General features: G+C 38.0%; 1 protein-coding gene across 3 annotated transcripts in view; it reads left to right on the top strand.

Moving 5' to 3' along the window:
* Nucleotides 1-289: 289 nt before the first annotated feature.
* NR1H4 (nuclear receptor subfamily 1 group H member 4) overlaps nt 290-22,907 on the top strand; it is a 70,906-nt gene continuing 48,288 nt past the window's right edge. For 2 of the 3 annotated variants that reach the window (XM_077772161.1, XM_077772159.1), the window contains exons 1-3: nt 290-400; nt 17,003-17,129; nt 17,805-17,937. In XM_077772161.1, the coding sequence (XP_077628287.1) occupies nt 17,859-17,937 (79 nt within the window). In that variant the 5' untranslated portion in view covers nt 290-400; nt 17,003-17,129; nt 17,805-17,858. Of the gene's footprint in view, nt 401-14,482; nt 14,640-17,002; nt 17,130-17,804; nt 17,938-22,907 lie in introns of those variants that run through there. The other variant, XM_077772160.1, reaches the window with a different exon arrangement.

Genomic DNA, 22,907 nt, shown 5'->3' with positions numbered 1-22,907 from the left:
TTAAAAGGCAAGCTTCAGGGCTCCTCGGCTGGCTGGGTCCCCTTCCCTACTCTGGAGCTCTGGGAGTTGTCCTGGGAATCTCAAGGCTCTCCCAAGGTTCCTTTCTATGTTTATATCATTTATCAGGGAAAGGATTGTTAATGACTAATCTGTGTTCATGAGGCACGGAGCCAAGAATGAGATGTTGCTGCTGAGCCGGAAGGCTGCCTGTGATCATCTACAGCTTTTGCTAGAACTCTCCCCTCTTCCGCCTCCTCCTCACCCCACTGTCTCCTGGACTCACCCCAATGCAAACCCAGGTTCTGAGCATTTGTAGCACAATTGCTGCGATTTGGAAGTAGACTGGACTCAGAATCCTCCCAGGGCCTTGAAAGTTCATCTCCGACCTGAGACAATCCAAGTGAGTACCTAATTCCTCTGGGAAGGGTGTCTATCTCAAGGCAACAGAGGGGAAGTTATCATTTAAATTTTTTCATTAACATTAGGAAGTGAGTCAATGAATGAATTCTAAGTAGAGTTTGATATAAAACCCTGAAAACAAGAAGGGAGAGAAACTTTAAAAACAAACAAAAGCAGCAGGAGTTATTGGGTCTAACCGTTGCTTACCTTATTGACAAATTATTTAGGAATATCTTTTAAACATTGTGGTCGCCCAGGAGAATCACCAGAGACTGTGAATTTCAGAAATGTTTCTGTTCTGATTCCATAGACAATTTGGCCTGTATAGTATGCTCTATTTTGGTGATTTATTAAATCTTGCTGTGAGTCTGGGAATATTGCTAATATCAAATGACTTGGGGACTAGGGACAGGAAAATATTTAAGCCATTCTTAATTGAGATAAAAGTTTTTCCTAGGAGAAGAGTAGGTTTAAAAGCTTTCTCTTTTAATTTTGTTGTAAACCTGCTTTCTATTTATCATATTAATATCAGATGGAGATACTAAAAAAACATGGAAAATGTTAGGAAGAACTTCAATATTAAAATTGTACAAGGTCTGACTCTATGGGTAAGGCATCTCCTGGTCTGCTTACTGTCATAGTGAATTAAGCAACTGAAAGGTGAGCCTGGATTGTTTCTCTTAACTGATTTTTTATTTAGAAAGGGGGAGGGGATACACGTGGCTCATTTTGGATTCTTTCTCTGGGAAACTCACCTGAGTTTTAAAGAAATTTGATGTGCCACTGGCACTGCCTTAGAAGGACTTTGGCAGTATTAACAGGAGAAATAGAGAATGATGTTGAGGGAACCGTCACTGGGTTTCTAGCTGTAATTTTATGAAATGGTAGACACTTTCATCTTTGAGTCACTCCCCCACTCTCCCCACTCCAAATTATGGACCTGTGCCATTTGCACCGTGGACTTTTCTCTTTTGCTGAGAATGTTGCAATGTGGCTGATGCAACTTGAAGGTAGCTGATAAGTACCAGCCAGGGACAGCACACTCTTGTCCTGAGACCCTTCCTCAGTATTTGCAGCAATGTTTTTCTCCAGGCTCCTCTGCCCTCTTCTCATAGTCGGAGAAAGAAAGTAATGTAATCTGGTCTTCCCACACCTTCCATACCTCCCAAATCTGGCCAGATTGTAATGGAATACCCAATAGTTGTGAGGCCCTGAGTATTTTGTAAGGAAAAGAAAAGAAAAGAAATGTGTGTATGTGTTCATGAGTGTGTAGTGGAGCTGATTTTGAGTGTCTGCTGACAGGTCACAGGCTTTGCCTAAACTGCCTGTTCCCTTCTCATAATAAGCCTACTTGAATTTTGTCTTATATTCATTTTTCAGATGAGCAAACAGAGGCTCAAAGAGGACAACTCATTTTTAAAAAACCAACTCTACCTCCAGTATGGGGCTAGAGCTCACAACCTTGCGATCAAGAGTCTCATGTTTCTACCAACTGAACCAGCCAGGCACCCCCGAAAGAGAGCAAATAGATTATCCACAATTACACAGTTAGGAAGTAGCAGGTCCTGAACATGAGCACAGGTCTTTCTGACTCCAAAGTCTTTTCCTTGCTATCCTGACATTGTTGGAGGCTGGGAAAATTTGAAATCTGGAATTATGGGAGAACAGCGGACCAGCCTACAAACATTTCAGCTGGCAGGAGTGATGTGTTAGCCGTAGCAGAGTTGTGAAGATTCCCAAAGCTTCATAGGGTGTTTTCTACTGACTGCACCATGAGCAGGGGAAATGGAAATTTTCAGCACTATCTGCTTTAACCCAGAGGTCAACCTGGGAGCGTTGGTTGGAGATTTCAGTTATGAGCATCTTTATTAAAGACTCCATGAACCCGCCATGGTGCTATGATTAGGGATGTCCAAGAGAAACTCAGCACTCTATTGGTTCACAGAGTCTGCAGGTTATGAAAGCCTGGAGAATACACGTCACCATGTGATAAATTTTAAAAAGCTCACATTGTCCTCAGGTGAATGAATAAAGGAAAGCATGAAGGTATGTGTTCTTTTCTTGATAGGAAGAGTTTCCCCTTCATTTTGCTATTAGTCTCATTTTCCTCTTATATCCTAGCAACATAGACTATGAAGGGGCTAAAAGAAAAATGACCAATTTTCTTCTTCCCAGGTATTTCCTATTGTGGTGTTATTTCCTGCCAGTGGAGATGTGGCTACATACTATGCGAGTGTTTTTAGTTACTAGCTGTATGAGAGCAAACATCCTCTCTTCTCTCTTCTTACTCTATTAATTCTCTAACCCCTGTGCTCTCCACAGGCAGTTAGTTTTTAACTCACATTGCTCCTTTCCAATTTTCCTAATAAAGGAGTGTCTGCTATTCTTATTCTCTCTCCTTTTTGTAAATGTGTATCAATACAATGTTAATATAATGCAACTTGATGGCAAAGTGAAATACTGTACAGAAAGAGTAATATATTTTTTCTTTGTTAGGTCCAAATATTACAACAGGGTTCTGGTGACTAAAATTAATATGTGTGAATGTAATATAGATAGATGAAAATAAAATAGATTTTGATTAATTTTTATTTTTAAACATGAAATTCTAATGAAACTTTGAGATTTTACTTCCTGGGCTCTAAACAGAATCAATGTTGCAATGGACATCCTTGTGCATATGTGCAAAGGCTTATCCAGGAGCCATATTTAAGTATTAGAATTGTATTTTATTCTAATATACAGTGCCCAAGGGCCCTCCAAAAAGACTAAAAACTATGCCCTCACTAGCATAGTCTGTGATAATACATATTATCAAAATATTCTGATAGTCTGATAGGTGGAAAAAATGTCTAGTTATATTAATTTGCATTTTTCCAATTAATTTCAGATGTTTTGTATATTTATTGGATTTTTGTTTTCCTTTTGGTGACTTTTCCTCTTTGTATCCTTTGCCAATTTCTTTCTTGGATTGTTTATCCTTTCTGTTTTATTTATAGGAGTTATTTATGTATGGTTTGGACTAATTTTTGGCTGCTATTTATGCTGTAAACATTTATCCCAATTTGTTTCCTATATTTAACTCTGTTTATGGTATCTTGATTTCTTCCTTTTTTATTTTAATGAAGTCAAATTTATTGTTTTCCTATTTATTTACTATTTAATACATTCTTCTTAATCCCTACATTCATAAAGGTCATGAATGTATTTTCCTATATTTTCTCTCAATAATTTTATAATTTTAATGTCTTTGATCCACCCAAGACTTATTTGTAAGAATGATACAAGATAGAAATCTTTAATTTTTTTTCCCCTCAAAGGAATAGTCAATTTTCTGGACACCATTTCTTGAATAGGTCATCCTTCCCCTACTGACGCCACCTGAATCCACCAGCATTGTTCACACTGCTACACACAGCATGCTATTTCCCTTCCTAATGCCATCCGCACTGCATGCCCTCTTCCTAGTCTAAAGCCTACTCAAGATTAAATTCAAGAGGCAGCCCTCCACCCTCAGAAAGGTTTCCTAGTCACATGTATGCTTCACACCAACCAGTGATTCCCATTTAGAACAAATCCAAACTCCTTACCGCAGTCAACAAGGCCATATGAAAGCTGTCTTCTCTCAGACATCATCTGCCATACTCTCCCTTTGCTCACTCATCTCCAGCTTCACTGGCTTTGTTGTTCCTCCAGTATTCCAAGCCCAGGCTCTTAGAACTTGTGGACCACGCTGCCTTTGGATTTATTTCCCTCTTGCATGCTTAGTTCCTTGTCTTCCATTTCTCAGCTCAAATGTCCACTCTTCAGAGAGCTCTTTCTGGTTTGCTCTGTTCAAAATAGTGTTTTGTCCAATGGCATCACGTTATCCCTTGTCACCTTTATTTTCTTATTATCACTAGTGGAAATATCACTTTTTGTTTATTTCCAAATTATCCATCTCTTGCATTAGAATGTAGTGATTTTTTTCCTGTCTCATCTATCACTCTAGTCCCAAGATCTAGGTAAAAGCCTGACACATAGTAGAGAATTAATGAATGTTGAATGAACGAATGTCCTTGCTTATGTTCCTGAAGGGATGTGTGCTTACCTCTGTCATAGCAGCCCCCACACTATTTTAATTGGGTTTTCCTTGACTGATGTTTATACTAAGCTTCCTGAAGGATCATGATTTTTTTTTTCTCTTTCTTTCTTTCTTTCTTTCTTTCTTTCTTTCTTTCTTTCTTTCTTTCTTTCTTTCTTTCTTTTGGTCTTTATGTCTGGTGCTTGACACAGGGTCGATAAATGTAGATTGGCTGAATAAATAAGTGCATAAATGAATTCACTTGGCATTGACATTGGAACTTGACACTGAGATGCCATTTTTAAAGAGTAAATATATTACTTTATTTTAAAAAGTTTTTTTAACATTTATTTATTTTTGAGAGACAGAGAGAGAGAGAGAGAGAGAGAGCACAAGCAGTGGAGGGGCAGAGAGAGAGGAAGACACAGAATCTGAAGCAAGCTCCAGGCTCTGAGCTGTCAGCACAGAGCCTGATGCAGGACTCAAACTCACTAGCCGGGAGATTACCACCTGAGCCTAAGGTGGATGCTCAACTGACTGAGCCACCCAGGTGCCCCAGGAGTAAATATATTACTTTAAAGAAAATACTCACTTTCTTTAGACACCAGTAAAATAATAGCCAACATGCCATATTGTTCATTTGGGGGATTATAATCAGTTATCTAATACTATGTAACAAGCTACCCCAAAACTTAAAGGCTTAAAAAGATAATGATTTATTATTTATTGTAATTCCATGGGTTGGATAGGTGATTCTTCTGCTGGTTTTTCCTGGACTCAATCATACAACTGATTTCAACTGGAGAATCAATTAGGTCTTTCTCCCATGACTGAAGTCTCTGATATTGACTGTTCATTGGGATGCTTGGAATGGCCAAGTCTCTTTCTCCTGGAGTATTTCATTCCTGGCTTCTTTATAGCATGCTGACCTCAGCACATTATTCCAAGAGGGTGAAAACAGAGGTCACAGGTCTCTTGAGGCTTAGCTTCAGAAGTAGAACAATTCTCTTGGTCAAAGAGTCATAATAATAACAGCTTATTAAAGGGGTGGGGAAATAGAGTTTATTTAATAATGGGAAAAATGACAAAGTCAGCTTTTGGATCAAGATGGCACTGGTCTCACTAAAGCAATTTGCATAACACTTTATGGATTAATTATGAGCCTTTTTAGGACTCACTCTGTGCCTGAATATCTACATCGAAAATTTTTTGAGACAGACTCCTTTCTACCTGGGACATGTCAAGCTATTGTGGAATAAAGCTATGGGATAATGGAATAATGCCCCTTTATCTAGAATGCCTTTTTACCTAGATGTGAATATCTATTAGGCACCTTCTTAAGTTTTTTGAACTCTTAGCAAAGGATCTTAGAGCCACACCCATGATACTTATTACCCTGGGTCCATTTATTACTTGAGAATCTTCTGCCAGATGGAGAGACCAAAAATGCAAAACAGTCTTACTTTTAAACTTAGCATGTCATCATTTTACTTTAAATTCTATTTGTAAAATGAACACTGTCTTCATTAATCCATCTCTTTCTTCATGGACCTTATCACGAATAGCTAAAAACACCAACTGACACATTCATTATACTCCTTGGGAATCTTCTTATTCAGATCCACAACTTCATTAGGAAACTTTCCATCTTCCAAGTTACCACAGGTGACAGTGTTGCCAATTGTTTGATGACTATAAAAAATGACCCATCCCCTTTCCAGCTTCTTATAGCAATTTCCTCACTGTTCTTCATATTTCCAAAGCAGTCTTCTTACTGTCCTTCTAGACTCTGCCCAAACCCTAATCCCAAAGCCAAGGCCATACGTTTTAGCCCTTTTTGTGTTGTTGTTTTTACACCCTTCTTCTTACATGCGTCTATATCTGTTATTTTTTCTTTGTTAACAACTACCCAAAGAATACTGACTTAAAAGAGTCATTCATTAATTCTCATATTTCTATGAGTCAGCTGAGTATGTTATCTGCCATTTTTGCAAGGACTCATGTGGCTTATTCAGATACAAGATCAAATGGAAAGGAAGGTCCAAGACAGCCAAACAAACATGTCTGTAGGTTTGATGTTGCTATCAGCTGGGACAATTGGGATAGCTTGACCTCTCTGTCCTAAAGGTTTTGTATCTGGGGGCATCTGTACATAGTGTGCCACTCTCAGGGCAACATTCCTAGATGAGGAAAAGAAGATGACTCAGATGTCTTATAGCATTGTGTCCACCATTCTTCTTGTCAAGAAAATTACCAGACCAGCTCAAGTTTGAGGGCTGGGAAATAGACTTCATCTATTGAGGGGTAGTGGCAAACCCACATTGCAAAATGGAGTATAGAATGGAAGATGTGTGGTGCCTACTTTTGCAAATAAGAAATAATTTATATAAATAATAATATAAAATTTTAGGAGATCTAATGAACTATTTGGGGAAAAAGATGATAGGTCAGCAATAGAGAAAACATAAAAAACTTCTTTTTAAAAATAGTTTATTGTCAAGTTGGTTTCCATATAACACCCAGTGCTCATCCCCACAAGTGCCCTCCTCCATGCCCATCACCCCATAAATAACTTCTTGACTATTCTGACTATAGAAGATTATGGAGGAAAAGAGATGAAATCATGGAGTGCCTGGTGATTCAGTTGGTTAAGTGTCAGACTTTGGCTCAGGTCATGATCTTACGGTTTGTGAGTTCGAGCCCCACCTCGGGCTCTGTGCTGACAACTCAAAGCCTGGATCCTGCTTCAGATTCTGTGTCTCCCTCTTTCTCTGCCTCTCCTGTGCTCACTCTCTCTCTCTCTCTCTCTCAAAAGTAAACAAACATAAAAAAAAAGAAAACACAAACCTACTTCTGATAATTCTGAGGGAAGAGAAATTAACAAAAGGAGATTTGGGAGGATTATTAAAATTACTTTCTGGAGTAGTCCATTCGTATATAAAATGGTTAAGAGATTTCCACCAAGATTGGATACAGTTTACTATTTAGCGCTTCATTGTGGAAAAGCAGGCTTAGTTGTCAGGTTTTGTATGTGATTTAAAAAAATCCGTCTTCAGTTTCTATGTGTGTTGTTGTTGTACATTTCTATTCACTAGTGGTCCTGTGGCCCAAATGAGATTGACTCGAAATGTGATTATCTACTGCGGTATATTATTCAGGTATTCAAATGTATGTGCAGTTAGTTTATTTATCCACTTTCTAATTCATTTAATCAATAAGTATTTATTTTGTATCTAATATGTACCTAGCCATCTGCTAGGCACTGATGATCCAGTGTGAGCTCTCTTGGAGGTGATAGTCCAATGGGGTAGATAGACAACCACTCACCACAAACACAAAGACAGAATTATAACTGTGACAAGAAGAGGTACCTAGAAGAGGTATAAGAGCCTCCTGGAGGTTAGTGCTAGTCAAGGTAGTTGAGAAGCCAGGCTGGAGCTTGAGCAAGACCAGCAGGGGACCAGGTACAGAATGGAAGGAGTACTCACTGTCAATTTCCTAGCTCTCAGGGCCTCAACTTTTATAGCCAGCTGGAAATAAAGCTCACCCACTCTTTTTTTTTTTTTTTTTAATGTTTATTCGTTTTTGAGAGACAGAGACAGAGAGAGACTGAGCGTGAGTGGGGGAGGGGCAGAAAAAGAGGGAGACACAGAATCCCAAGCAGGTTCTAGACTCTGAGCTGTCAGCATGAACTATGAGATCATGACCTGAGCCAAAGTTGGATGCTTAACTGACTGAGCCACCCAGGTGCCCCAAAGCTCAGCCACTCTTTAGGTACCATTGTGTGACCTTCAGAGCACAGAAAATCAAAGGGCTGTAGAGGTCTGGTTGGCTTAAGTATTTTTGGCTCACAATGCCTCAAGGTAATATGCCTTTAAGTGGATACTTTAGAAACACGAAAGAAGGAGAAACAAAATAATATAATGGGCAAGCCCTGTATAGCTATGCTTATTTAATTAATTTGTGCATATGAACACATCAACTGTCTTAGGCAGAAGTGACCTTGCAGAATTGCCAATTTACCCTTACTAGGGACTGGTAAGTGGTTAGTGGCAGTCTTGGTGGGAGAGTTACGTGAGAGACCATGAGTTTAGAGTTAGATGTGGATTTACGTCCCTATTCTGCTTCTTACTAGCAGTGTGACCTTGAGAAGTTTGCTGAATCTCTTTGAACCTCAGTTTTCTCACCTATAAAGTGTGTAAGTTAATACCTGCTTGGCTTATTATAGATTAAATGAGATAACATAGCATGGATGCTACCACATAGTATGTACTCATAGGATGGTAGATGTTATTTTAATCTATATCTCCCAAAAGATGTATTAGTTACTCTGATAGTAATAAATATAATCTGGTTCCTATATGGCATCGCTCTCAGAATAATGTGGTCACAGTGGCCATACTGGCTTGCAATCATCCTGCCTGACCTGTGGTCGATACTGACCACAAATTGTCCTATAAATCTCTCTGGACTTTGAGAAAGATCTAGTTACCTTAAATTAAATTTGTATTTTTTGCCCTGAAAAGAATGACTTCAGTCTGAGTGCTTCTGGGAAGACCAAGTTCCTGGAAAGATAAATCTCTCTCTTTTTTTAAAGAGCTCCTTTAGAGCTCCTTTTTCTTAAGAACATTCTTCCAGACTTTGGGCTAAATCCAGGGCTTCCCCTGGGCATGATATAATAATAGCTAGGAAAAGTTTACTTTTTCCCTGTTATTTAAGAATGATTTACATATTTAACAAAATGTGTCTTTATCATCAACAACTGGGTTCATCTGAGAAAAATGTCACCAACGATGGTGTTCTTGGGTGTGTAGAATTCATAGGGAACCAACACATGTAAATGGTTTTTATCTTCATTTTCTGAAAACTGAGATTCTTCTAAATCAGAGTCAAAGCTATTTAATTGGAACAGGGTCTTCCCAAGGTCTCTATTTGCAAATGGTTTATGCTACATCAGAAAAGCTCTACATACCACGAACTTCCTGTGACACTCAGTATCTAAACAAGTAAAAATTGATAACCAGAAAGTGGGAGTCCAAGTTACCAGTCACTATGTATCTTATCACATTAAAAACAAACACTGTGTACCAGTTTTGAAACTATTCCTGGGTCCTTAAGCTAAGACTTAGGTTGCAGCACCATACAAATAAACATAAAGTAAAATAAACATTTTGTCCCTGCTCCCACAAATACCCAAGGCTTAAACTTTGAATCATCAGGCTTTTTTCTCTCCTCCCTCCCCCTTTATGTCTGCTCTATTCATTCTCTTCCTTTCTATCCTTCCAGACACCACTAGGCTAAGCATAAACTCATCTCACTTTAGCAGCAAATTCCCTCCTTTAACTCTTTACCCTGCCCATCCCACCTTCTCATTAGAATATTCTTGAACATAGATTTCATTATGACACTCAGCATTTCCGCTAGTGCCACACGGATACACAGTCCCCAGACATTTTATGGAAAGGAATACTTTCCTTTCAGAGCCTTAGGAATGATAGAATCCTGTATGAATTTGCATGACTTTACAAATGAGGAAGCTTTTCACATACATTCATTTCATTCAATATTTTGTCATTTTGAAATATTTCCCATATGCAAAAAAAGTGGGTAATATCATCAGCCTCCTTGTATTTACCCTCTGGCTTAAGGAGAGTATTACATGTGATGTGGAAATTCCCTTATGTTCCCACCTAGCCATTCTGTGCCACTATTCTGAAAGCGGGTTCAACACTTTCTCTATACGTGTCACTATAGGTTACCGCTGGGATCACAAGTGTTTTCTATAAAGGCCAGATAGTGAATATTTTAGGCTTTGCAGACCATGTGGACTTTGTTGAAACTACTTAACTCTGCTATTGTGGCATGAAGACAGCCATAGACATAATGTAAACAAAAGGGCAAATTTGGTCTTTGGCAGGCTGCATTTGGCTCATGAATCCTAGTTTACTAACCCCTACATCAGAGTATCAATGGTAAGTGATATAGAACATTGTTTGCAAATCTTTAAACTTATATGCATTTTATCAAACTGTATTTTTCTGTAACCTGATTCTTTTGCTCAATATGATGTTGTAAATTTTATCCATATGGATACATATAGTCCTAGCTCATTCACTTTAAGTACTGTATAGCACTTATGAATATACTTATCGCATTATGCATGTAGTATTTAATGTATCCATTTTCTTGTTGATGGGCATTTATGCTTTTTCCAGTTTTTTACCATTGCAAACGATACAGTGAACATTTTTGTACATGTTATTGATATGTATATGTAAACACCTATGAAAGGTTACCTTTTAGGCTTTACAGCAGCCCTATAATTTAGACTTTTAAGCCTTCATTCACCTGAAGCTCAGGGTGTAGTATGGGGAGGGGAGTGTTAAGTGAACAGTCCCAGGTCATACATGAAACTAGAGAAGGTCAGCATAGTTCTCCATCCTAATCTCACGTCTCGTTCCCCCAGGACACTTCTACCAGCCCACAGCTATTTCTTCTGTGTATGTGTAGCACTACCAGGTGTGATAGGGGGACACAAAAGAAATATAAGTTGTGATTTTTGCCTTCTTCAAATGTATAATCCTGTGCTACAGTGGGGACTATGACAGATAGAGTTAAATCATTAATTACCACATGAGGGGGAGAAAGATAAATGACAGAGGAATGTCCATGGAGAAGTTGGGGCATACATGGGAAAAAACTACAAAACTGAGAGCTATAAGAGCACATTTGAGTATATAGGGACATACCTTGCCTGTGAAAAACAAAATTACATATTATAAAGAGGTAAATTCTCCTACCTAAATGTATAGGTTTGGTACCATTTCAAACTTGTAAAGAAACTTTTTAGAAAAAGAATGTGACACAAAATATGATGATTTGCTACAGGGAATAAGAAGATGAGACTATCTTGGGAAATACTGAAAAAGAATGAGCCAAAATAGGGAAGGATGATATTGGTACAAGAAAGAACTGTGAGATCAATGGGAAACTAAATTCAGAGTCAATAAAAGAAGGAGCATAAATCGGTGGGGTAAAGTATTTAACAAACAATTCTGAAAAAACTCACCTTGTGCCATAAACTTAAAAATGAAAAACAATAAAAATAAACTTTAAAATATCTGATATATTTAACTACATACAATGGAAAAACTTTTCAGATAAAGATAATTAAAAGACAAATAAAAATGTTTGTAGTAAATGTTCCAGAATAGGAATCATTCAATATGCAAAGAACTCTTGTAAGTCAACAAAAAATGAACACTTCCGTAGAAAAATGACAAAGAACATAAACAGAAAATGGGAAGAAGCTATCACATATAGACAATAAAGATGTAAAAAGGCACCTGGGTGGCTCAGTCTGCTAAGCATCCAATTCTTGATTTCAGCTCAGGTCATGATCTCACAGTTCATGGGATCAAGCCTTATGTTGGGCTCTGTGCTGACAGTGCAGAGTCTCCTTGGGATTCTGTCTCCCTCTCTCTGCCCCTCCCAAGCTCATGTGTGCATTCTCTCTCTCTCTCAAAACAAAGAAATAAAAAGAAAAAAGATGTATACATTTTTTTGAACTTTACTTATAATCAAGAAAGGCAATTTAATACAGTGAGATAAGATTCGTCACCTATCAAGTTAGAAAAGATTGTTGAAGGTATTTCTAACGAAGGCGTGCTGACAAAGGCAGAGCTCTTACTGAAGCTGCTAGGAGCGTAAATTGAAAAAAGATTATAAAATGCAATTTGGCATTCTTTAATGCTTTTTTATATTGTCTGGATTTTCTGCAATGGCTCTTTTATTTTAAAAATATTTTCTTTTTTTTTAATGTTTTTTATTTATTTCTAGGAGAGAGAGAGAGAGAGAGACAGCGTGAGCAGGGGAGGGTCAGAGAGAGAGGGAATCACAGACTGAAACAGGCTCCAGGCTCTAAGCTGGCAGTCAGCACAGAGCCGACGCGGGGCTCGAACCCACGAACCGCGAGATCATGACCTAAGCGAAAGTCGGACGCTTAACCGACTAAGCCACCCAGGCGCCCCTAAAATATTTTCATTTAAAAATAAATTTTAACAACATTTCAGGAAAATAGGAAGGGAGGTAAATCTCTGTGCACGTTTGGATATCTTTCTTTCTTTGCTCTGATTCTAAATTCAATCCTTTGTGTATTAACATACACACATGAATGCATCTGAATAGAAATAATGGCTTTTTGTGATCTGCGCTTTTATTACTAACTCCAGAGAATTTTTAGACTCTCTGTCTACAGTTTCTTAAAGCTCAGTATTTAAACAGAACCTTTAACCGTATTTCTACGGAGATGTTCTTCTTCTAAAGCATATGCTCAGTCATTGTTGGCTGTGGCTGGTGCCCTACAGTGGTGACTTCCTTTCTCATCTGCACACTCTCTCTTCACAACAGACTTTCTCTACTTGTACTCTTTGGCACCAAGAAGAAAGATCCATGTAATTTCATGTTGTGGAGAAAGCCTAATGGGCAAGGTATAATTTTGATGAAATGGGCACTCATAATAATTAGTAATAAACTCAATCCAGAATATTTATAATTTAAATATTAAAAATCTTAAACTCACTAGCCTTTTTAAAATCCATATTTATGTGCATGTTTTAGTTACAGAAAAGTATGATATGATAATCAATGATAGACATTCAAGCATTAAAATGTGTAATACTAGAGTAAGATCCTGCAGTCTGATAGAATGAAATGTGAACTTACAGAGGAAAAGGAATGCTAAAATTTTTTTTCAGATGTTAACACTTTTTAGTGTTTCTTTGAAGGATGAGGGAGGATATTAAGTTGCTGTGGTATTTAAGAGTATGGTTAAAAATAATTGAATAAATTTGAGAGTAATGTAACAGCACATAAAATGTTAATTTTTATAATATGTCAGGAGTTAACCTTTTTTCAACTTTTAAGTGAAAAACTATAGATATAAAAGCAAAAATGTGTTGATGGAGTATATTGTTTTTCAACCATTTTGTAGCATATAAATAAACAAAACTATTCTGAGGCCACTAGGGTAAAAAATATTCATTGCTTATTCTCAACCTACAAAAACGACTCCTTATATGAAAGGGAGGATTTGAGGGGAATAAAAAACTCCAGAGCTAAGGTGTGGGGTCTCCTGGGACTTAGTTTTTCCATTGCAATTCTTCCCCTTAACAAGGGGGTAGAAAATATTAGAAAAAGGAAGACATAAAAGTAACCCTAATTAAAGAAATAATATATGTGGAAACAATTGTCAAATGTTTGGGACATGGTAGATATTCATTAAATGACAAACTAAGTAAGACTAAAGTTGCCAATCCCAGTAAGGAGCTGCTAAGAGGTGAAGACCCTACTATTATGAGATGTATATAATTGGGTTTATACCCCCAAGGCAATCTTTATGTTATTTATAGCTTGCCTATATTTACTTAATTAAAAAGGATTCTTCTGTTATTTGTTTAAGGCAGAGATTAACGAACTTCCTCTGCAAAGGGCTAGATAGTAAATATTTTTGGCTTTGTGGGCCATACAGTGTGTGTTGCAACTATGCAACTCTGCCATTGTTGGGGGAAAGAAGACATAGATATTCCATAATCAAATGAGTGTGACTATGTGCCAGTCACAGTTTATGAATGGTTATATTTGAGTTTCATATAATTTTTATGTGTTATGAAATATCCTTCTTTTGATTTTTTTTTAAACCATCCAAAAGTATAATACCATTGTTAGCTTGCAGGCTGTACAAAAACAGATGGTGGGCCAGTTTTGGCCTGTAAGCAGTAGTTTGCCAAATCCTGATTTAAGGCACAGTGTTTAAGGGTCTTTTATGCTAAAAGAGGTTGTAGTATTGGAAGGATACACAAGAAACTGGCCATTGAAGTTTATTTTGGTAATGGAAATGAGTAACAGAGCCAGAAGGAAGACTTAGTTTTCAGTGTACTGTTTAAATTGCTTATCATGTGCTTGCGTTACCATTTTAAAAATTAAAGAATTACCTTTTCTTTAAGTCCCTTCAGGAATCATAAACCCAACAAATCTGGTATGAGCGGACTCTGCCAACTGTTTCCGGGTTCTAGAGGGCTCTCTTGTTAACTACTCAGGGGCACCCACATAGTGGATCTCCAGCCAGAGCTAATAAACTCAAATGCCACAGGATTTGGGGAACTGGACTTTCATTTGGGTGAGAGACTGATAAACTATGTCCTTTGTATTAATAGGGGAATCTGATCTTTATCTTGTGCCATTTGTCCAGGAAGAGCATGCCAATTGGCAGAGAATTGGGCAGAAACAATAAATTGGGACAAACAATAAATACGGATCATTTAATTGAGCCAACATTTCTTGAGGGCCTATTAGGTGCCAGGCACTTGAACTAAAGACACCAAATTTATATGAACATGTAGAGGAAAATATAAGAATCCAAAATGAAGATGAGTATACCTGGAAAATATTACAGAACTACCATGTGGTATAAGGAAGCTTGATGAACATGACTGAAGGCTAAAAAAGACAAATGTGAGAAAAACTTAGCACAGAGGGAAATGTAAAGAAAAAGTCGAAGAACTAAAATCTCCCTTTTTTAAAACACTAGAGGAAAAGGGTCTTACATTATTACAGAGTATACATTTGGATTGAATATTAGGGGAAATTCCTGACTTTACATTGTGGGTTCCTGGAAATTATTATTATGGGAAACTGTGGAATTTCCTGTTCCAGAGGAAGAANTTTGGGGAAGTTTTTCAATCCATTTATTATACAATATGCAAACACATATACGCAATGATTAAACATAATTAATTTATATATTAATATATACACAGTGAATATATACTTAAACAATTCATACACACATATTAAAAGTTGGATTTTCCTAGTCCACAGCTAGCTTGTTAGTATGAATGAGGTTTTATTAATAGCAACAACTCAATTTTTACTGGTTTATTCCTCAGGACCTTGAGCTTTCTGTCAGAGTCCAAGTATTTCAGAAGTGCCTTAGGGTCTGTCTTCTCATGTTTGTTCATGATCAGGTTTGTTCTGGCTGTTTCTTCCATTACTTTTTGTGTCCATGAGTAAGAGTAATGTCCAACCAGCAGTCACACTTCCTATCCTTCTCCATGGGTTATGGTGATACCTAGGGTGCTGCTGCTATTTCACAATTGCCCCAGAAAGGCCCTGATCCTCTTAGGGTCAAAGTTCCACTGTGATATGTGGCAGAATTGCATGAGGGTGAGGGTGGAGTTGAAATGGGTAGTCTCTCCTACGCATTCTGTTGGAAGGATCTACCTCTACTTTATACTTCAATGCTTCTAGATTTCATTTTTATTTATAGTCTTCCCTCTCACCTTGGGTGGCAGGAAGGCCTTTTGAATCCAGTATGGTGTGGCCAAACTGTGCTACATTGAGAATTACACATTTCTCAAATGACTAAGGTTTGCTTTAGGGTGAAGGTTCCTGGCTCCCTCTGACTTTAGGATGGGTTTTCTCCCAACAGACCTCTTGGTTTCCTGGAGAGTAGATTCTGGCAGGGTCATGCCATTGGTTCACCAGATGGACCCAGATTTGTCTGCATTCTCACAGTGGGTATCATTTGTTCCTATAGCAGGAGATTCTCTCTCTTGCCTCTACAGCCACCCCCTCTCTAGTGTCTGCTCATCAAATCAGATATACCATTGTCTTGACCATCTCTAAAAATTGCCATTGAAACCACATCCTTCATCAGCTACTTCCCTATCTTGACACCTTTTCACATCCAAACCTCCCTATTAGAGCAAACTAATCTTAGGCTTCATCACCAGCTTTCATTGACAATCTGTACTCGTTTGTGTATATGTGTAATTTTTTTTAAGTTTGTTTATTTTAAGAAAGAGAGAGCACAAGCATGTATGAGAGCGTGGAGGGGAGAGAGAGAGAGAGAGAGAGAGAGAGAGAGAGAAAATCCCAAGCAGGCCTTGCACTGTCAGTGCAGAGCCAGATGTGGGGCCCAAGCTAACTAACTGTGAGATCATGACCTGAGCCAAAGTTAGATATCTAACCAACTGAGCCACCTAGGCTCCCCAATGTGTGGCTATTTTTAATGTCTCTATTCTTTATTAAGCTTGATGTCATAGATCATGGACAGTTTTTTCCCCTTTTACCATTTTATCTCCAAAGATCCAGCACAGAGCTTAATGCAAAATAAGTCCTCAGTAAATGTGTTTTGCAAGCATGAGTAAATGAATGAGTGCATCAGCATAGTCTGGTAGACTACCTTACCAGCAGCCTAGTGTATCTGAAACCCACTTCTGCTTGAACTGGAACATTCTGCTGAGTGAAAGAGAAATAAATAGAGACATAAATAGTAGGGACATTCTAATGAAATAAATATTTGTCCAAAAGAAACCCTATATTCTCTTCCTGAATAGCAAATATTTATTTGTAAACAAAATTATTTCTTAGTAGAGACTGGATAAAAAGGTCTAAAAGTCATCCTTAGGAAACAAACTTGGAAAAGATATTCTGATTGAAAAACTTTTCATTACTTGACCTTTCAAATTACCTCTTTAGGAAAGGAGGAGACATATTGGAAGGAAGGAAGGAAGACCTAAAGATACAACTGAAAGTGGACATTGCTTCTTTTGGGTTCTTGGATTCATTCCGGACATTTACCCAGGATGAAACTTCAGACACTTTGGTGAGATTTACCATTATTTTCCCTTTTTTTAAAGACCATGGTAGACCCTGAGAGTGAAAATGCAAGCCCCTGAAATTTTCTCTAAAAAGCAAAAATTAAGATCCTGTGAGGATATTTTGCAAATTTTTGATTTGCTGACATAGTGTCTATTCAAGAAAATTCCAGAAGGAAATGGTCTTAAATCAGTTTTGTGTCTTTGGAAATACCTGTTCAACTTAGGAATAAGGTTTAATATTCCTTTAAAGGAATTTAAGTCATTTAAGTGAATTAAATGTGATTTAAGTCATTGATATATCCCATATTTAATCAAAGCCTCTCTATTTGTTTCTGTTTCTTTCTACTTATAAAATAAGTAAAGATATGACCAAAATGTCATCAAATCTTGCCCAAATTTCTCAAGTGCTGAAATTTAAATGAAAACATAATGGTGTTTTCCCAGACCCATTACAGAGTGTCTCTTTTGAAAGCACATATCCTGGGCATTTGTAAGTTCAAATGATGTATAAAAATGATAAATATTGAGAGCAGATATATACAGAAAGGTCCTGGCAAGCTACAAGTAGATCCATTTACTATTTTGTGTTTAAGCTCGCCCCCTCACTCCCTCTCTCTTTTAACTAAATGTGTATGCCCCCAGCCCTTCCTCAAACTCTCTGCTATTTATTTGTCTTTCAGGGTTTTCTTTTGAAGACTACCATAACAAAGGGACATTTTAAATAGAACATTTGGATGGGATCAAAAATGAATCTCATCGAACACTCCCACTTACCTGTCACGGATGAATTTTCTCTTTCTGACAATTTATTTGGTAAGTTGTCAAGTTCATTTGAATATAAGTGAAAATAAAGTGCAACCTGGAAATACATGAGAAAAAAAACCTAGATGATGTCCAACAGAACCCAGAAAAATTTTTGTTCTATCTAAGTACTCAATAAACATTAGATAGTATGGAAGGTTAGAGGTAGGTCAGACCTTGGATTTATTAACCCTGATGGTCTTCTTTTTTATAGTTGAGGGCTGCAAGACAGAGCTTTGTAACTTGTCCAAGGCCATGAAGCTAGATAATTAACAGAGCTGGGAGTAGAAAGAGATTCCTGTTCTAGGATTATTCTGATATTATTATAGCATGTACTAGAGTATGAAATCATGCTTCTTATGGTTTAATATTACACCTATAAAAGGCTGAGGTTACTTAGGTTATAGTTCTACAATAAGTTTCCTTTCTACTCTTCTTCCCATGCTGGGGGATATATGGCACAGTGTCATGCTTAGTCATTTAAATTGGATTGAGGACAAACTGTACTAAGTTGTTTTCAGTAGATCTGTAACTAGATGATACCATAAAATGATATATTGCTTCACTTTATGCATTTATGAAAAAACTTCTCATAGTTTCACTTGAGAACATCAACAAAGACTCAACAGAGCCAATATTTTGGATGGGGAAGGGAAGCTTTCTGCCATTCTAAAAATAATTCCTTTCTATATAATAGCCCTGCTGGGAGGCTTGGATGCTCCCAGTTTCTTACTCTGCATTAATGTATGGACCATGGACTCCCGACAGTGAAAATGTAAACATTTGTAATTCCATAAAATTCAATATTTGAAGGCATGATATCCTTGCCTATTTGGTTGCAGACATCCTTGAAAGATATTAGTTAATAGCTTATACTATTACCTACTAGTCATTAGCATCTTAGTGTGTAATGGTTTAGCAGGTCATTTCCAAGGAGCAGTCATTATTTGTATTACCTATTTACATATTTACTTGCTCCATACAGTATAAGACCATTTAACACAGTGACCATATTTTATTAACCCTAGTATGCACTTGATAAATAAGAATCAAGTAATAAATAATAAAAGGGAAGGAGAAAAGAGGGTAAGGGCAAAAAAGAGATATTTATCAGTAACTCTCAGAGACACCAAAGGCAGCAGTAATTATTTATGAGATGTCAGTTCTGAGACATACTTGCTGCATATTATTTCTTCCATTTGGCTTTTTCATCCTGTGGGTGCATTCAAAGTCAATAGGCCCTAAGTAGGTCCATGTCCAGCTACCTGACCATTTGCTTCTGGTCTACCCTTTTATGAGTCCTAAAAACAACTTGCATAGACATCTTTATAATTTTTGTCCTACTAATCAGAGCTCACAGGATAGTTCAAACTGTAAGTGCATATCATAGGCTAAGGAAAATTCCACTTAAGATTATTTTTTCACTTCATTGAAATTTTATGATTGCATGGTAAGATCTCCAAGAAGGCAGGTTAGATTGAAGGCTGACCTCATCAGTCATGAGGTAAAAAAGATGTGAACAGATAGAGAAAAATTTGTAAAGGTGCTGTCAAGTTAGAAGCATCTGAAAATGATTGCTTGTGGAAGCACTGTGACTCATACTTTCCGTGTTGCTTTCCTTCAGCTCTCCTTTGCTAGACCATGTTCTTATCTTGTTTCCTAACACAGTCATTTAAGATTTCTGAGAATACATAGTACAAGATGCATGAGCTGCCAGCAGAGCTGTTATTCCTGGCTGGAACAGTTTCCTCAAATCTTCATCTGGCCTTCTCTCCTGGTAACAAATACCCAGTGTGGCCATGGGCCATGCTTTCCTTTTCTCTATTAAGTTCTAGAGCCATCTCTAAGCATTTTTATCACATCTCTTTTCTCTTGGGGGCTCAGTCTCTCTCTATACAACTTACCTGAGCTAAAGGTACGCCAAAGTGGTGGATGGAGATTTTCATTTTAATTTCCTTATTCTTCCTCCCATCTTATTTTGTCTCCTGATGACACTGATGGATTCTTTGGCCTTCCTGCCTTGAGCTCAGGATACAGAGCACGAAGGAAAAGACTGTGGCCCATGAATGAGTAACCCACAGTGCCCAAGTCACCACTCCTGGATCTTGAGATATGCCAGAGACTCAGAAGCGTTCACACATGGGCTCAACTAGCTGGAGAGTGAAACTTTCTTCCAGTGGTCTGTGTAATGAAAACCAGCTATCACGTTGTTACAACAAAGGAAAGTGAGCTTAATGGTATGGCATATGGATAGCTATCATTTCTTCCACCCAAATATTGAATACCTCCTATATACCAGGCATTGGAATAAAGCAGAGAAAAAGGCAAGATCCAAGTGGAGGGTAGACTCACAATAAACATGCAAATAAATAAGTAAACAAAATAACATCAGATAGTGATAAGTGCTATGAAAACAACAAAACAGGGTGATATCATAGTAACTGGAAGGATGGGACTGCTCTAACTGGTGTGGCCAGGGAAAGCTTCTGAGGAGCTGACAATTGAGCTGAAACTGAAGGACAAGCAACCAAGGAGAACATTCTAGGCAGAGGAAATAGAAAATGCAAAAGCCCAAAATCTGGGATGGACTTTAAAGGCCTTGTCTTTTAATTTTTATTTAGGGCAGTTGAAAGAGCCTAGAGATCTGGCTCTGGATCCTGCATTCTCATTAACCAGCATGAGAATTCTAGAACCACTGTCTAGTTTTAACATCCACACATTGCTCCAATTGTGCTAGAAAGTGGTAACCTGGATCAGTGGTACTTATCTGGCATATGACGTGACTTTTAAGGTGGCCTTGGGTATGGTCCTCCTCCCTGCAGTTCACTATAAAGGCCATAATGAAATCCCAACATTAAGACATTGGGAAGGTGCTGGTAATATTATTCAGTAAATACTGAAGAGTATTTACTAATGGGCACTGGGAACACTAATGACCTCTGGAGTAAGAACATTCAGCTTCTTATTTTTTTTGTTTTTTGTTTTTAATTTCTGAGAGAGAGAGAGAGAGAGACAGACAGACAGTATGAGCAGGGGAGGGCCAGAGAGAAAGGGAGATACAGAATCTGAAACAGGCTCCAGGCTCTGAGCTAGCTGTCAGCACAGAGCCCGACGCGGGACTCAAACCCACAAACCGCGAGATCATGACCTGAGCCGAAGTCGGCCGCTTAACCAACTGAGCCACCCAGGCGCCCCAAGAACATTCAGCTTCTTCTAGTAATGGCTATGGACCCCTCACTCTCTGAAGGCTTTGTGTAAGGGGAAGGGGAAGCATCTCCTCATGTATAAATGGTTACCCTGAAGAAAGGAGCCCAAAGCAAGGATTTGTACACAGGCAGTTTATGGAAAGGTGATCCTGGGGTGTAGAAATGAAAGACTGGAGTGATGAGACAGGGACAGAGGAAGACCAACATGAGATGAGTTATGAGGGTCACTGTTGTGGACAAGGGGAATTTGATTCCCCTGGGAGTAGCACAGACAATTGTCCTCTGAGGGACCAGGGACTGGGGCAGTTACTAACAGTGTTCACCCATGGGGGCATGAACTGCCTGGCACTTCTGGGTTGTGCTTTTACTACGCCCAGTGGAATCAGGCCAAGTGGTCTCCCTCCTATGGTGTTGGAGAAGTTCTGAGCAGAAAGAAAAGAAGATATGCAGCATGCTCCTGAAATGCCAAAGTACAAGGGGAGTCTGAGCTTGTGTGTGGCTTGTGTGAACCACTTGCTGTGGCTACAGCTGAAATGAAGGGTGGGCTTCAGGATGTGACACTGCCACCAGAGGGGTCTGTCACACAGTATTAATGTGATTTCCCCCCAAATCAGTTTAAATATTCAAAGGAAGGGTAAGATTAAAAGGTTGATGGTGCAGATTTGCTCTATAGATTCTGTTTTCTTAAGCTGGTCCTTGTAGAAAAGAAGGAAAGAAGTTTGGACAGAATGGAATTGTAGAGATGAGGCTAGAATCACTTTCTGTGGTCCTTTAATTTATTCTGCTATCACACTTCCCTGACAAATCCAGATGGGAATCTAGCTCACTGGTAACTGAATCCACATATAGGACTCAGAATGGAAGGACATGGTGACCCAAAAGAGATGTCTCCTTTCTTTTGGGACATCCTGCAAGCCAGGAAACTTATCAAAGATTAATTTAGTGGATTGAGAAAGGCTTCTCTGATGAATGAAGAAGGCAGGGTCTTTATGCAATTAGTGCACAATAAAAGGTAATAATGACAAAGTCCACAGCTTCCCACAGTTTGACATGGTGAATAGGTATGTTAAATAAGACCTATGTATTCTTCTAGCAAACTGTGTCTTAAGAACTCAAAAAAATCACAGAATTTCAGATGAATAAAAAAGCATTCTAACAATAGGACTGCATACGCAAAAGAAGGTACTGTCTTATGCTCCACTATCTAATGTTCTCAGTGCAGTTAGTTCTGGATCTTTTGGCTCAGTGATATTGGGAAAAGTTCACTGATTGTGAATGGAAGTAAGCAATGAAATTGAAAGAAATAAAGTCTTAGAGGCAATTGAGTTTATTAGTTTAGTTTTCTCTGTAATTTAGTTTTCTCCCTTGTAAATGGCGTTAATAATAACACGCTATGGCTTGTTGGGAGAATTGAATGGCTGTGTTGAAAAGGGTTTTGTAAATCTGAAGGCATCACACAACATAATTAATCCAGAGTTTTCAAGGTGGTTGTTGCTATTTAAATTGTTGAAATGATAAACACCACACTACTCATTAAGGGAAGGAAGTGCTATTTATCTTAAAATTGTTCAATGCAAAGAATCTTCAAGGAGCCAACAAAACCCAACAGTATGGAAATAAATTTCTGGGTGCCCTAAGGAAGGAAAGACATGTTCTATCTCATCTTGGTATTATGGCATTGCTAACAATAGCTAGGAAATTTGTGTTTTTATATTAATTTTTATTATTGTATCTAATAGTCTTTCCAAAGCCCCATTTTAAATGAGGCCCAGCAAG

This window comes from Crocuta crocuta, unplaced genomic scaffold, assembly GCF_008692635.1.
Source record: "Crocuta crocuta isolate KB4526 unplaced genomic scaffold, BGI_CrCroc_1.0 scaffold216, whole genome shotgun sequence".
NCBI classification, from domain to species: domain Eukaryota; kingdom Metazoa; phylum Chordata; class Mammalia; order Carnivora; family Hyaenidae; genus Crocuta; species Crocuta crocuta.
This window is presented reverse-complemented; position numbering and strand designations above follow the sequence as displayed.